The sequence below is a fragment of the Equus quagga genome, chromosome 7 (genome assembly GCF_021613505.1).
Source record: "Equus quagga isolate Etosha38 chromosome 7, UCLA_HA_Equagga_1.0, whole genome shotgun sequence".
NCBI classification, from domain to species: Eukaryota; Metazoa; Chordata; class Mammalia; order Perissodactyla; family Equidae; genus Equus; species Equus quagga.
The window spans coordinates 78291598-78306902 of NC_060273.1; the positions used below are offsets into that span (position 1 = coordinate 78291598).

The window sequence follows — 15305 nt, forward strand, 5'->3', positions numbered from 1 at the left end:
GGCTAATCTTCCTCACAAAAAAAAAAGAGAGAGAGAATACAAAATAATATTAAAAATTATAAGGGAACTGGGGCCAGCCTGGTGGCATAGAAGTTAAGTTTGCATACTCCATGTTGGTGGCCTGAGGTACATGAGTTCCGATCCTGGGCATGGACCTACACACTGCTCAACAAACCATGCTGTGGCGACATCCCACATATAAAATAGAGGAAGATTGGCATAGTTGTTAGCTCAGCAACAATCTTCCTCAAGCAGGAAAAAAAAGAGGATGATTGGCAACAGATGTTAGCTTAGGGCCAATCTTCCTCACCAAAAAAAAAAAAAAAAAAAGATAAGGGAACTATAGCTAAATGTGCTACGTAGATTAAACAGATAAAAAGTTATAATAACTTTATGCCAATAAATATGAAAACAGTTAAAATGAATAGATACCTAGAAAAATACAATTCATCAAAACTGGCTAAAGAAGAAATAACCTGAAAATCCTATAACTTGAACCTAAAACTGCTCTAAAAAATAGTCTTTAATTTAAACAAAAAAAATCCTATAATCATTAAAGACTCTGAACCAACTTAATCTTTCCACAAAGCAAGCACCAAGTCCAGGTGGCTTCACTAGTGAATTCTCTGAGTCAACAGAAAAAATTGGTAATTGAACTGTGGTAGAGTCATACAATGGAGTGTTACACAGCCATAAAAGTGAAAAACTCTAGCTGCATGCACCCACATGATTGATTCTCAAAAGAATGTTGGGTGAGAGAAGCAGTCACAGAAGAATGCATACACTATGATTCCATTTATATAACACTCAAAAATAGGGAAACTAATAAATACACAAGGATACATAAATAGGTGTCAAAATGATAAAGAGGGGCCAGCCCCATAGCGTAATGGTTATGTTTGGGGCTCTCCACTTTGGGGGCCCAGGTTCATGGGTTCGGATCCCAAGCATGGACCTACACTACTCATCAGCCATGCTGTGGCGGTGAGCCACAGACAAAATAGAGGAAGACTGGCACAGATGTTAGCTCAGGGCTAATCTTCCTCAAGCAAAAAAAAAGAGGAAGATTGGCAACAAATGATAGCTCAGGGCAAATCTTCCTCAAATAAATAAATAATAAAGAAAATCAAGAAAATAATTACCATAAAATTTAGATCAGGTTTGCCTGGAATTGGGGGTGTAATCTGGAAGGAATATCCAGAGGGGCTTCTGAGGTACTAGAAATATCCTATTTTTTAACCTGAGTGTTGGATATGCAGGTATTCTTTTCATTGTTACTCTTTATTTCCACTCTTTAATTCCACTCCTAGGTATATACTCTGGAGAAATTCTTGCACTTGAAGATGACATTTTCTTTATTTATTTTAAAGATTTTATTTTTTCTCTTTCTCCCTAAAGCCCCCCCAGTACATAGTTGTGTATTTTTAGTTGTGGGTCCTTCTAGTTGTGGCATGTGGGACACCGCCTCAGCATGGCCTGATGAGTCGTGCCATGTCCGCACCCAGGATCCGAACCAGCAAAACCCTGGGCTGCCAAAGCAGAGGGCGTGAACCTAACCACTCGGCCACAGGGCCAGCCCCAGAAGACATTTTATATACTCTTTAGTATATATGATGTCTTTTTCAATTTATAAGGTTATTTATTCTATGCAAATGACAAAAAGAATGAGGTAAATATGTATATACTGATATGAGGAAAATATCCAATGTACATTAAGTGACAAGCATGTTGTAGAACTAACAGTGTAATCCCATTTTAATAAAAATATTAATGTGTCCATTGAAATAAATCTGAACAATATATTCTAAAATGTGTACACTGTTTATCTCTGGAATGGTTTTCATTTCAACATTATACATTTCTGTAGTGTTTCAATATTTTGCAGTAACCTAATTTACTTTTGTGGTCAAAAATGCAATAAAGATTATTTTTATATGTGTAAAAAACTGTTTCAAATAGAGGAATACTTATTCTGGAAAGAGGGACTTTTTCCCCCTTTTGCAAGCCAAAAAGAGTTCCCTGATGTACTCGCCCCCCCCCCCCCCCATTCTGTAAAAGAGAATTTGTGAGGACAGAAAGTTCAAAATGGGAAGGGCTTCTGGCCTCAGGTCCCTTTAACAGGGTAGAGAGTGAATGGGGCCTGGTCAGTCCCTCTGGCTTACCAGCCTTTCCTAACCACAAGCAGATCTGCTTGTTCCCTGCCACTCTCCACCCCAAGCTCAGGAGGGTGATTGAGGTCTTAGCCAGCTGCCTTCCAGTCCTGCCCCGTTGTTTCAGGTTCCCAGCTGACTGAGCATCTGACAATTAAGCCAAAGGCCAGCAATGTCCTGACTTCCTGAGTAAACACCTGTGAACTGAGAGAAGACACATGGGGTCAGAGCAAGTGCTCAGGGACACAGTAGGGCAAATAACAGAGCAAAGGAGTAGCAGGGGATAAGGAAAGCCCTGGAGATCCTGTTCTGAATTGCCCTTTCTCCCTCTAGCCCCTAGAATTTTCCATGGCAAGTGGTGGGGGCCCTTGGCTCTTGGGCTTGGAGAAGCATGGAGAGGAGGGTGTTCTGTGGCCCAAAAGAGAGTTCATCTTATCAATGGGGAAAAATCCCAGGGTTTTGCACATGCTGCACTCTCTGCCTAGAACATTTTCCATCCATCTTGTCCTGGCTAGCTTCCATTCATTCTTCAGATTTCAAATTATGGATCACTACCTCTTGGAAGCTTTTCCTAACTCCCACCATGCCACCTTTACCACCCTTCCAAGAAGCCTCTCTGCTCCCACAGCATGTGCTTCTGTGAGCCAGCACTATCTCACTCTAACAGTGGCCTGTTTGTCTTTCCCACTGGAATTTTAACTTCCTGAGGTCAGGGACTATGATTGTCCTACCACTGTATCTCTACTACCCAGATACTCCATATGTACTCAGAAAATGTTTTGATAAATAGATGAATAAACTGAAGGAATGGCAGAGGGCAAGTGACAGAGAATCCCTCCTCCTGTCTGGAGTGCGGTTCTCAGCAGCCTAGGGGAGGAGCCTCCAAAGCAAAAGAAAGCAGCAAGGAGCTTCACCCTCCCTTCTCCTCCCTCCTCCTTCCATTCTTTGGTCATCACACACCTCCCTTCCCCACCTCCCATTTCCACATCCAGTTTGGTGTGAGCTTGAGCTCCCTCTACCGGCCAGACTTCAGTGCCTCAGGGAGCCAAGCCCAGGTACTCTCGCTTGTTTCCTTCTTCCCCCTGGAGACACCTTGAAACCCCCTCCCCAACTCTGGAGGTCCTGAGTGACTCAAGCATGGGACTTGAGCATAAAGAGAAAACAGGGCTGGTCAACACATCGGAGGCTTCCAAGGTCTGAACCCCTACCTCCCCAGCCTCAACACCTGGGGCACTTCCCTCACACCCTCACCTCATGCTGTGGTTCCTGGAGTCTCCACTCCCAGACTCCTTCTACTCCAGCTAATTCACAGAGATGTTGATTTCCGGAGACTTCGGCTGATACATCAGCTCCAACTGTGAACAGAGATCCCAAGATGATTTGGGAATAGACAGAAAGACAGAGACAGAGACAGACAGGAGAGAGAAAGGGACCCAGAGAGTGAAAGAATATAAACCCATGTGGAGACCAAGATCAAAGTTGAGACAGACAGCCCATTAGAGCTGTGTCCCCAGCCCTTTCCACCCCCATGGGCTCATAAACCAGGGCCTCTGCCCTATGAAGAAAGATTTCCCTCGCTCCTTCAGTGTGCCCATGTCAATATGGAGCTGAGGGGAGTGACTGTGTTGATCAGATCTTCAGGCTTAATGGAGATATTAGACCTTAGGGACAACTCCTGGACAAGAGCACGCTCTCCATCCCTGCCCCCTTCTCCTGAGAGGGCCCCTCAAGGAGCTCACATCTTCACTGTCACTTCCACTGAATGAGTACTCTGGCTCCAGCCCCTTCTCAGAGATGTTCCTCTCCTTCTCCGGCATCAGCTCATCCAGCCAGAGGAGTTCCTGTGGTGAGAAGACCCATTCCATTGCCGTTCGGACCCCCACGAGGCCCAGCAACTGCAGGGACAGAAACAAAGCCCCAAGCTGTCAGCAACAGCAGCAGGAACATTAACAACAGTAACATTTATTGAGCCCTTCCTGTGTATGAGGCATTGTGTATCGTTTCACTGAATCTAACACATTCCTAGGAGGTAGATATAATAATTATTCCCACTGTACAGAGAAGGAAACTGAGGCCCTGAGAGTTTCGTAACTTCTGAGAGGTCACACAGCTGGGATGTGGTAACCAGATTTGTCCTATTGCAAAGCCTATGGCTCTTAACTTCCTCAGCGAATAAGAACAAGGCCAGAAGCCACCCATGTTATTACTTCACTGAGTAACAAAAGTGCTAGCATTGCCTCTCCCAGGGCCTCAGTTTTCACGGCTTTCTATCACTACATGTGGTTGATCAGCCCAAAGAGGTTGGGAAAGGAGTTGAATCAGGTATCCCAGGACAAGCCCATCTGTAAGCATCCCTCTTTGTCTATCTTTCTCTGTCTTAGGATTCCCAACCAGGCAAAGCCAGGGCAAGTGAGAGAGGAGAGAGTCTTCCTCTTGTAGATGCCTTGGCCACCCTCCCTGGCTCAGAGTCTCCCAGGACGCCACACAACCCTGAATCACCATGAGAGGGAAGATGATGGCTGCAGGAGTAGACTTGATTATCCAAAGCAGACCCAGGCAGGCAAGCTGGATGCCTGTGAAGAGGTGGATCCTGTTCAGAGGCACATGCCGCAAGAGCAGGAGGTCTGGCTGGTATTTTGCTGGCATCAATAGTAGCTGCACCCTCTTCGTGAACTGGGGGGAACAAGAGAAGGAAAGCAGGGTACTCAGGGAGCCTGGAGGCTGTCACTGTTAGCTATCCAAGCTCAGCCTGGGGTGTGGTCAGAAGACTCCCTTGGTGCCTCCTGTATCCAGAGCATGGCAGCAGAGTCCCTGTGCCCAGGAGAGGCAGGGAAAGAGGATAGAGGGGAACTGACAAGTGTAGGCAGGAGGTACAAGCAGGAAAGTAAAGGGGGAGGAGTGGGGTTGCTTGGTGATTTTAATGGGCTCACCTGTATGCTGCTAATCGCTGCCACCCCCATGTACAGGAAGATCCCATAAAGCACAGGCATTGGGATGAACTGGTAGAAAGAAGTGGAGAGCTGGCGAAGGAGTTCACCTCTGCCAGCTGTCCCCCATAAGTTCCAACCCCAGTCTCAAGCATCCAGCATCTAAGCCTACCCAGGTCTTTCCATTCCTTTCCCACTTTGCATGCCTGATCTTATTGAATCTCCACATCAATCAAATGAGGTAAATTCTATAATTGTCTCCATTTTAAAGATGCAGAAATTGGATTTCAGAAAAACTAAGTATCTGTTTATCTGTCTCCTCTCACCAGACTGCAAGGGGTGGATAATCTCTTTCAATCACCACTATATCCCCAGTCCCTGGAACTGTGCTTGGCATATGGTTTATGCTCAGTAAATATCTTCTGAATGAGAGTCACCTAGTTAGTAAGTGGCTGATCCGGTCCATCTGGCTCTTTCAACTACTCCACTCTCACCCAGCCTCCGTGACCTTTCCCTCCCCTAACCTCTTGTCGTCCTGCCAGTGACTCTGGTGTGCCATTCTCCACACCCTCTTTGACTGCTCTGCTGTCTTGGCTTGTTGAATCTTTCTGCTATGACTTGTTAATTTTTGTTCGTGTGTGTGTGTTGCTGACAGGGGCTTGGTTCCAGATTCCTTTTCAATACTCCTGTCCCCACCTTCTCCCAGGGGCCCAGCAGAGTCTTTCACACAGCAGGTGTTCTCTAAACATCTGTTGAGGGAGAAGTGAAGAGTTCTGCATCAAAGTTTTTCTGGGGTGTGATGACCACACTCTTAGTCTAAGGCTTGTTGGGAGGCTAGGAGAAGGGTAGCACTTGGCCCCTAGGGGATAGTGGCAGGCCTACGCCCTGCTCCACTGGGTATAAAACCCATTGGGTAAGAGTCTGGGTTCTCAGATCTGAGAAGCTAGCTCTCTTGCTGGTCTCTTGTAAACTACTTAACCTCTTTAGCCTTCAGCTTCCTCATTTGTAAGGTACATATGCCTCTCAGGGTTAATGTGAATATTAAATGAGACCACATATGGAGAAAACAGCATGGGGCCTGGCACACAGTAAGTGTTCAGTCAATGTCAGTTCTTGCCATGTTTATTACTATTACCGCCCTGCCCCTGACGCCAGCCGTCTAACAAAGTTACCTTGAGTACAGGTGCCAGGAAGATGGAGATGCCTGTGAGGATGAACACCACCAGGCCTGTCAGCCTCTGCTCCCTGTGGGGAGAGGGAGGAGTTAGCCAGGGTCTGGGAGAGCCCCTGGGGGCCCAGGCTGGCGATGCTGGCCAGACCCCACTACTGACTCTGACAGGAGGGAAGTAGAGGGATCCCCTAGTAGTCAAGGGCAGGGAGGGGGCCTTAGCTTGGTGTGAAAAATTGGTGGAGAGGAGGGGGAGAGGCACTTCAATATGGGGGTCCCAGGCCTCTCTATCAGCTCAAGCTCATAGTTGCTCTTTTTAAATATTTTATTTTATTTTATTTTGGATTGGCACCTGAGCTAACATCTGTTCCCAATCATTTTTTTTTCTTCTCCCCAAAGCCCCCCCAGTACATAGTTGTATATCCTAATTGTAGGTCCTACTGGTTGTGCTATGTGGGATGCCACCTCAGCATGGCCTGATGAGTGGTGTCATGTCAGTGCCCAGGATCCAAACTGGCAAAACCCTGGGCCACAGAAGCAGAGTGTGGGAATTTAACCACTCGCTACGGGGTCGGCCCCTTAAATTTTTCATTTTGATGGAAAATTAGCAATTTTTACACTGCCATAAAAACTTTCAATTCACAACTTAACAAAGTTTATTTTGCAAACTTTCAAGGGTTAGGTTATGTTTCTGAAAGTTACAAAATTGTTTTCATGATGGTTACTTTGTAACATCAATGAGGTGCTCCTACAGTGAGCAGGGATTATTAGGTGGCACCTCACCCTCGCTCAGCCCTGGCTGCCTCCGCCCTTACATCTATGATGCTCCTCTTGAGGGCCCTCCCAGTCCCATAGTTGAGGAAGGAGAGGAGAAGTTTTGACACACCCATCTCAGAGCCCAGAACCCACCCATTCACCCCACTGCAGTGCTCATGGGCAAGCGAGAGAGCCCAGTGGAGTCACCAGTTTAGAATAACTCTGCTGCCCAAATAACTCTGCCTGGTACCCCCTACCCCACCTCTCACTCCAGCCTTCTGAATACTGGCCTCACCTGATGCCCAGGAAGCTGGGGGGCTCCCCTGGGGCACAAGCTCTGCTCTCTCTCCGAAGACTGTCCATGTGAGCCAGGGAGATGACAGTGGCTGAGACATACCAGGGCAGCCCAAGCGCTGATGTGAGCAGCATCAGCACAGCCACACAGAAGAGGTCCAGGTGGAAGCCAGCTCCCTTCTGCAGGTAGTAGTGGGGCAATGAGGATGAAGGTAGCCCAGGCCTGGGCCCTATGTCCTCTGGGGTGAGAGAGGGGAGCCCAGACCCAACCTGGAGCTTCTGCCCCTTGGTTTAGGGGCCTAGGTCTTACCCAGCAGGCCTTACCTGCAATCTATATTTGGCACGGTTGAGGATGACTGCTGTGATCTGCTGGTCCATGAAGATGAGGATTGATAGCAGCAGGGCAGGCAGGGCGGCTGCCACGCTCAGCCACCAGGGGTTGGCTCCAAAAGGTGACACCAACCAGCCACGCCCAGGGAGTGTGGGCTGGGGGAGGGTGTTCCATGGATGGGTTGAAAAGGGTCTCCCTAGAGCACCATACCTGCATACCCTAGCCTTGGCATTCTTCTACAAACCCCCTATCCAGCCCCCTATTACTCCTGCCTTCCACTCTAAGACCCTGGATGCTAGGTGGGAGCTAAGTGGGAGCAATGTGTGTGTATGCATAGCTGATTCAAAGCATCCCAGTGCTTTAAAAGAGGGGAAAAGGAGGGGTACCAGCCTGGGGGGTTGGGCTGGAGCCACGGACTTTGGTTCCAGGGTCCCTCCCTCCCTGCAAGAGGAGGAGGTGGTGGATGAGGCCTGCCCATACTTATTGGTGCACAGAGCCCTCCTCCCTGGGTACCCCACCACCACCATCCAGGGTGGGGCAACTCAGGCTCAGACCTGCCTTGATCTGGTGCAGGGACAGGGCTGGGTGTGTCTGCGTCTGCTCTGATTACAAGCGTCTGTGTGGAGGAGGGGACCCCAGTCACTATCTAGATTCCAAGCCCCTGAGCCTGCCCCAGTTGGAGTCCCCCTGCTCTCTATCTCTTATCCTGGGGGAAACAAGAGGGGAGGTCTCCAAAGGCATGGGCCAAGTCTAGGTGCTAAGTCAGTGCTAAGCCTTGCCCTATGTACTGTCATGCCCTGGAGAGGGGGCTCCAGCTTTACCAGATCAGAGCAGGCAACCAGGGGTACAAAGAAGAGAGTGGGGAATGGTGGAGTGGGTGGGGCCATGCCAAGGGTAGGGAGAATGTATGACAACAATAGCTAATGTTTTTTGAGGTCTTGGGATGTGCCAGTCTCAGCACTGTGGTAAATGTTTTACACCATGATCTTCTGTCAACCTCAAAACAACCTATGGGGTAGGAACTATTGTTATTTATTATTTCTAGTCTATAAATGAATAAATTGAGGTTCAGAAATATGGGTTGACTTGCCTAAGGTCACACAGCTAGGAAGTGGCAGAACCGGAACTCAAACCCAGGGCTGGCTGACCAGAACCCATCCTATTAACTCCTTACCTCTAATAATAGCTACTGAGTACTCTGTGCTAACTATGTGTCTGGCGCAGCACCTCATTAATCCTCACAACAACTCTGTGAGGCCATTATTATTACTACTTCTATTTTATGAGTGAGGATACTGAAGTTTAAAGGAAGAGAAGTATAGGATCTATGCACTTTCCTCCTCCAGGGTCCTGTCTGCTGGCCCTGCTTTTGCCTCTGTGCTATACTCCCAGCTCTCACCTTGAACTCTCTGGGAACCATGAGCTTTGGCGTGGCTAGGCCCAGGAAGGCATCAAGCCCACAGCCCAGCAGGATGGCCAGGACTGAGGAGAAGTCGCTGAGCATCTTGCGCATCTGGCGACACAGTGAACACTCAGTCAGGTTCCATCCTCCAGTCAGGTTCAGCCATCCCCCTCCTTCTGTACCCTTTCCCATTCACAGACAGGGTCCCAAGAGCCAGTCCTCTCTGACAGAAAGAGAGGTAACACTCACCACAGAGGGGAAGAAGCGGCTGGACTTTACATGCTTGAGGGCCATGGCAAAGAGGAAGGAGGTAAGGAAGAGGAGGACGGAGAAGAAGGCGATGTCTGGGACTGTATGACAGCCAGGGCCACGAGGGCGGCCTCCCTGCTGGGCACACTCAGGTGGGGGCAGCAAGGATGCATTGACCAGACCTAGGTCCTGTATGGAGGGGTTGGGTCAGGGATGGGTTATAGGTGGCGGAATATGGCGTCCTCTGAGACACCAAGGGCCCAGGACATGAGGTCTCCAGCCAGACATCTCAGTGACATCTGAGGGTTTCCCTAGCCTGTGGGATGGGAAGAGCCAGGAACCACTGACTTCTTTGGCGTCCATCCTTTCTTTCCCAGACCCTCCCAGGAATAGGCCCTCACCACACTTAAGATGTCATCTCTGTCTTTTGGCTTTGTCCTTGTCCACTGAGACTCATTTCCTGGGAAGCAAAGAAGAATTTGGGTGTATGCTCCTCCTCTAGGAACCTTCTCCAGCCCCTCAGGAGCCTAATCTCATGGGCCCAGCTGAACCAGAGAGTTCTTAGTTCCGACTCATCTGTCTGCCGACTCCAATCACTGCTAAGTCTGTGTTCCTCAGGACATTGCCTCACGCCCTCGTCCCTTCAAATTCCCTACCTATCTGGATGCTGGTGTCCAGCACAGGCCAGGCCGGAGCAGATGCCCAGCAAATGTTTGCTCAATGGATGAGCACACAAATCTGTGAATTTCCAGTAGGGCCAGAACTGCTTCATGCCTAGCACAGTCCAGCACCTTTGAGAGGACACCTCTTCCCCAATCCTGGGTGTTTCCTTCCATGTGGAGGAATATGTACAAGTGTAATACTCCTAGCTTCTCTCTACCCAGTCAGTCACTTAGACCCAGGGGAAGAGAAGCGATTTATTTCATTTTGGTAAATTTGGGAGAAGAAGCTGGGCATGCCCAGCTCTGCGCCTTCCTCTCCCCTCTCTCTGGAGAAAGCTGCCTACACCGTGCGTGCATTTAGCTCTGCTCTTCTGGGGCAAGACAGTCCCTGTCCAGTGCAGCTGTGACTGGGTGGTAAGTCTGTCTAATTCTGGTTTCATCGTTAGGAAGCTCGTTTACCTATAGATATAACCATGTTCTTCCGTCAGCATTGTCAGAAATAAGGATGATATTGGGCCTGCTCTGTTGACTTCTCAATTCAGAACCAGAGTGGGGAAGAGTGCTGCTGGTTATCCAGTGAGTAAGTACTCAGCATTTTGCTGAATTTAACCAGAGGACCACAGCAAAGGGACAACCCCTACCTCTCCTTTATCCTTCCTTATCTTGCCAAGCTCCCTATTTCTCTCACCCACCTTGCGGGTCTGGGAACTGGCAGAAGCAGCCATAGGTAGGAGAGCCAGGCCTCTGGATGGGATAGGCACGGGTCAAGCTCAGCATTTTGCCCACAGCATCATAGATGAAGATGAGGCTGATGAGGGCACAGAAGCCTTCCTCGGTGAAGCGGGTAAAGTAGCGGACCAGTACACTCGCCTCTGTGGCCACCAGTGCCAGACAAAAGATGGCTACCCAGATGCCCACCCACAGGCGGAAGGGCAAGTAGTCCAGGCTGTAGTCTCTGCGGGGTGAAAGACAGGCAGCGTTTGGCAGGGCTCTTCTGCTCCCCACTTAACCCAGGTTAGGTGCCCCTGGAGCCAAAGAGACAGTTCCCACCCTCCCCTATGGACCTAGCCAGGACCAGGCTGAGGGTGAGGCTATGAGGGTCTGCTAAGGTGGGGGAGTTCTCCTACCTGCTGAAAGAGAAGAGCAGGCGTTCAAAGACCAGCACTGGCCCCGTGCTGCTGAGGATGGTGAGGGGCTGGCCTGCCATCAGGCAGAAGGCAGCTCCAGCCACTGCTGTGCCCAGGAAACTTTCCAGCACCCCCTAACAGCCGACAAGGGACCCATCTCAGCACAGGACGCTGGTGTTGTCAGCACAGCAACCTAAGCTTCCAGGGAGCCTCCTCAGCCCACCCATAGTCCCAGGGAAGGCCAAAGAGCATGGCTGGCAGAATACCAAAGCTTGTGCCTGCCCTCCTCAGGCCTCCCCACCCACCTGAGCACCGTTGGTGGCTTCCCCCAGCAGACCTCCGAAAGTGATGGCGTTAGTGACTGTGGCCAGATAAATGTAGAGCACGGCCGAGAAGCACTGGGGGTGCAGGGCGTCCAAGAAGTCGCTGGGGTACCACGAGGCCTTCCGGCGCACATCCTGGACAAAGCCCCCAAACAGCCTCCCGCCCGTGGGTCGTCAGTGATCCAGGTTCCCACACCCCACACCCCTATTCCTGCAACCTTCCCTGTGGCCAGGTGAGTCCCTCCCACAGTGACCATACACCTCGGTGCCCCTGTGACTCCTCCCCGCTGCCAGGACCCCTACCCCCGCTCCCACCCAGCTCGCCTCACCTGCCTGTCCGCCGCAGCTCCGGGCTGGGCGGGTGCGGTCGGTGGCTGTGCCTGTCCTCAGCCGGGGCCCGACGCCGCGCAGAGGAGCCTTTGAACTCCCGCAGCTGCGAGGCGAGCCTGAGAAGGGGAACCCAGGTTGGCTGAGGACCTCCAACCAGTGCGCAACTCGCCGCTGGAGTTCGTGGCCTGCCCCCTGGCGGCTGTTCACGTCTCTGCCGGCGGACTCCAAACCCAAAGATAAATCTCTACCCCTTTCCTGAGATCCCCTCCCCTCCTCAACAGTGGAATTGGACCCAAGCCCTGTGGGGAAGGATCTATGTGAGTTGATGAGCCTCAGATACCTTTTGTGCTGAGAGGGCAGACATTTAGGCGGGGGAATCCGGGCTGTCGGGTCCCACCGACCTGGAGGGAGCACTGTCACCTCCTCTAGGAAGGCATCCAGGGCTGCCAGAAGGTCATGAAGGTTGCTGGCCCGACGAACTGACCACTGGAATTGCTGGGGATTGGGGCACAGAGGGGCAGTAAATGCAGATCTGGACCCTTAATGCATTTTCACAGTCTCAAAACTAGAGACACACAAGTCATATAGACAGACAAGTCATTCAAGCATTCATTCATCAACGCATGCATTCAGTGAGTATGTACTGTGTGCCTACTGTGTGCCAGCACTGTACTAGGTAAGGGGGCTACAGCGGTAGCAAGGAAACTTCAGTCCTCATGCTCACAGTCACAAAACCACACTCTACCTCATTGCTGTGTTGTCACACATATGGAGTCCACATACACACACTCACTGACACGAGCCTATGTATGTTTTTTGCACGTATGTGCACACACACACGCACACACCCATGCCTGCCCAGCTCACCCGGTCACTGAGGAGGACGGCCACTGCCCGGCCCATCTCATGGTAGCCCCTTCCCAGTGTGGGGGGACCAAGGAGGAGGCAGAAAAATCTGAGGAAGGAACCAGGCCCCAGAGAGAGTCAGGGGCTGTTATCCCATGAGGCAGCCCTGACACCTGACCTCCCTACCAGGCCCTACACACATACACACACACACTCATGTGCACACCTACTGTGCAGCCCTGACCACTACTGCCCTCTCCAGACTCCTGAGCACCATTTCCCACACACTCCCAGAGAACTGGACCAGAGACCAACCAATCTCCTCCCCAGTAAAGATCCTCTTCTGGGCTCCAGGATCCCTGACTCCCACTCAGCAGCCTCACCTGCTGGGGAGGGGCACCTCAGTAAGAGGCCCCAGCACTACCGGATCCCGCAGTCGCACAAAGACCCCCAGTGGCTGTGTCAGGGAGCCCAGTTCTCCCGCCAGCACAGCCGCTGCCTCAGCCCCTGGAGGCAGCTTGTGTCTCAGGGGGTTCTGATGCTGGATGGGGTTCAAGGAGACACAGAGGATGAGAGGTTATTTGGGGAGGGGTATGTTGGCAGGATATTGACTGAGGAAGAGTTCAGTAAGGGGTGGGCCTCTGTTAATCCCTGACCCCCCTCCCAGCCCTGCCCAAGGAAGGGCCACAAACCTGTTCCTTCATGGGGGCTTCCTCATCATGAGAAGCCTCTCTTGGGCGGGAAGACCCTTCAAAACAGGATTATGCAGTGATTAAGAGCAGAGACTTTGGGGGTGGATCCACCAGGGCTCCTTGACCAGCATTGCCACTGAAAAGCTGTGAAAACTGGAGCACACCCTTCCCCACTCTAAACCTCAATTTTCTCATCACTAAAATGGGGATAATTGTGGTGCTACCTCACAGGGTGGTTGTGAAGTTTGAATGAGATGCTGTGTGTAAAGCTCCTGGTGCAGTGCCTCCAGGCAGAGCTCCGGCTGTTAGGATTCTACCCCTCTGTTCTTCTCCTCTCACCATTACCTCTGCTTCCCCCTGCCCATGAGTCCCAGTTGAGGTCTGAGCTGAGGCTAAGCCAATCCTGGTCCAGGAAGGTGCAGGGGAGATCTGGTACTCTCCCACCCAAGAGTTTGGGGGCCCAGGGAGGGGTCTCTCACAGCAACAGGGCCTGGTTCTTGTGGTCCAGATGAGGTGCTGGGGTCTCTGCAGCAACAAGGCCTGCAGCTGCCCTCTCAGCTCTGGGCTCAGCAACTCCACTCTGGTCACCTGCTCTGGAAAACAGAGGTGGGGTTCTAACCCGTTCCTGTCCCCAAACTCCTCCCCTTTCCCTTCCACCCAGGTCCCTTTCCTTCTGGGAGTCTCAGAGAACACAGGGACCACGAACTTGCTCCTCCACTCTGCTTCTGCATCTCCCCCCTGTGACAGGAGTGGATAATCTCTAGGGTGGGGTGGGGTGGGCTCTGGAAAATTCCAAGACTTTGGGGGAAAATCTTAGGGAAATGGCATGGCTGCCCAGGCCCTCCCTGCAAAGAGTCCCAGCATACCCACGAGCTCCAGGAGGCTCCGAGCTGGACAATCCAGCAGGACAAGGCCCTCGGCCAATAGACTGCGGAGCTTCTGGAGGCTGGGCAGTGCCAGGGTGGGCACGTGGGGGGCACTCCACCGGCCTGCACCCACCTCCAGCTTCTCCTCAAACAGCACCCACCTGTGGTGGAGAGGGGTAGACAGTGTTATTGGGGGCATCTCTCCCAGGTACAGGAGTGGGGACACAGGAGAGCCAGGGAAAGTAGGGCAATGGGGGAGTCCTGGGCCTAGTGGTGCAGAGTGTGCTCCTCCCCGGGCAGTCACCCCTCATCTGGGATCTTGGAGAACTCAAAATTAGACTGCAGAGAAGGCTGAGCATCATGGAGGATGAGGGCATGAAATGGGGACCACAGGGAGGGACTCCTGATTGGAAGTGAGACTACCCCCCACAGAAGGAGCAGGGGTCATGGAGGAGGCCCCAGCTGGGGAAGAGGCAGGACCCCATAAAATTGACCTGACTCCCACTTACCTGCCTGTCTCTCTCCACTCCAGTGCCTGGGGCCAGCCCATCAGCTCGTTCAGCTGAATGAAGAGCACAGGGTCCTTGGGTACCCCTAGTTCCCTGCTGTCTGTGTCTGAGGGGCCATCAGGGCTGAGACCAGAGCCAGGGCCACTCTCTGGCTCTCCTGTGGCCACATTTTCACAAGTACTGGAGATGTCAAACTCCTCCTGGCCTGGTAGCTTCATCTTGGTGAGGCTTGCACAGCCTCTTGGGGGCCAGTTTAGTCCTAGGTTCTGAGGCCAAGGGCCCTCTGGCAGGCTGCATTTATAATGCACCCCCTGGCCCCCATGCAGAACAACACAAACAGTGCTGACTCCAGAGTGAACCGGCTCACCTCCTCCCCTGCCTGCTTTCCCCACCCCTTGCTGGCCTGAGAGTGTTTGTAAGGCCAGCCTGAACTTTCCCAGGCTCTCCAGAAATGCTCAACCTGGGGCAAAAGTGTTGTGTGCATTTCCTGTGGGATCAGGTCTGATCCCACTGTGTTTTGTGTAAATAAACAGGAGTAAGCTGCTGGCCTGGGTCTGAGGACTAACTCCCCCAGATTATGCTGCCCCCTACTCTGTATCAAATACAAACACCAAACAGCCAGGACTGTTTGGGGTATCACCATCACACCCTAAGGTCATCCATTTGGACAAAC

The 15305-nt window shown here is 51.4% G+C and overlaps 1 protein-coding gene across 7 annotated transcripts; it reads right to left on the bottom strand.

Moving 5' to 3' along the window:
• Positions 1-2041: 2041 nt before the first annotated feature.
• SLC4A9 (solute carrier family 4 member 9) lies at positions 2042-14904 on the bottom strand. 7 transcript variants are annotated; one of them, XM_046667157.1, is made up of 22 exons: positions 14633-14904; positions 14124-14284; positions 13737-13850; positions 13258-13313; positions 12949-13106; positions 12587-12674; positions 12060-12214; positions 11719-11835; positions 11404-11464; positions 11067-11200; positions 10632-10894; positions 9679-9737; positions 9278-9466; positions 9026-9139; positions 7620-7781; positions 7297-7475; positions 6250-6322; positions 5081-5149; positions 4650-4823; positions 3890-4045; positions 3402-3505; positions 2042-2354 (listed from the first exon to the last, which is right to left on the bottom strand). In XM_046667157.1, the coding sequence occupies exons 1-21, from the start codon at positions 14848-14850 to the stop codon at positions 3452-3454; spliced, it is 2754 nt and encodes a 917-aa protein (XP_046523113.1). In that variant the 5' UTR covers positions 14851-14904; the 3' UTR covers positions 2042-2354; positions 3402-3451. The 7 variants fall into 7 exon arrangements, with proteins under 7 accessions (XP_046523113.1, XP_046523111.1, XP_046523109.1 ...); XM_046667155.1 differs by having other exon boundaries at positions 3890-3991; positions 11372-11546; XM_046667153.1 differs by having other exon boundaries at positions 11372-11546.
• Positions 14905-15305: the final 401 nt, after the last annotated feature.

Bases quoted from the DNA above. Each gene is read 5' to 3' on its own strand.
- SLC4A9 (XM_046667153.1), bottom strand. From the start codon at position 14,850: ATGAAGCTACCAGGCCAGGAGGAGTTTGACATCTCCAGTACTTGTGAA. The intron at 6,323-7,296 runs GTGAGGCCAGTA...CTCTCCCCACAG, and splicing joins CCCAGCTTCCTGGGCATCAG to GGAGCAGAGGCTGACAGGCC. The intron at 4,046-4,649 runs GTGATTCAGGGT...CTGTCCCTGCAG, and splicing joins CCATCATCTTCCCTCTCATG to TTGCTGGGCCTCGTGGGGGT.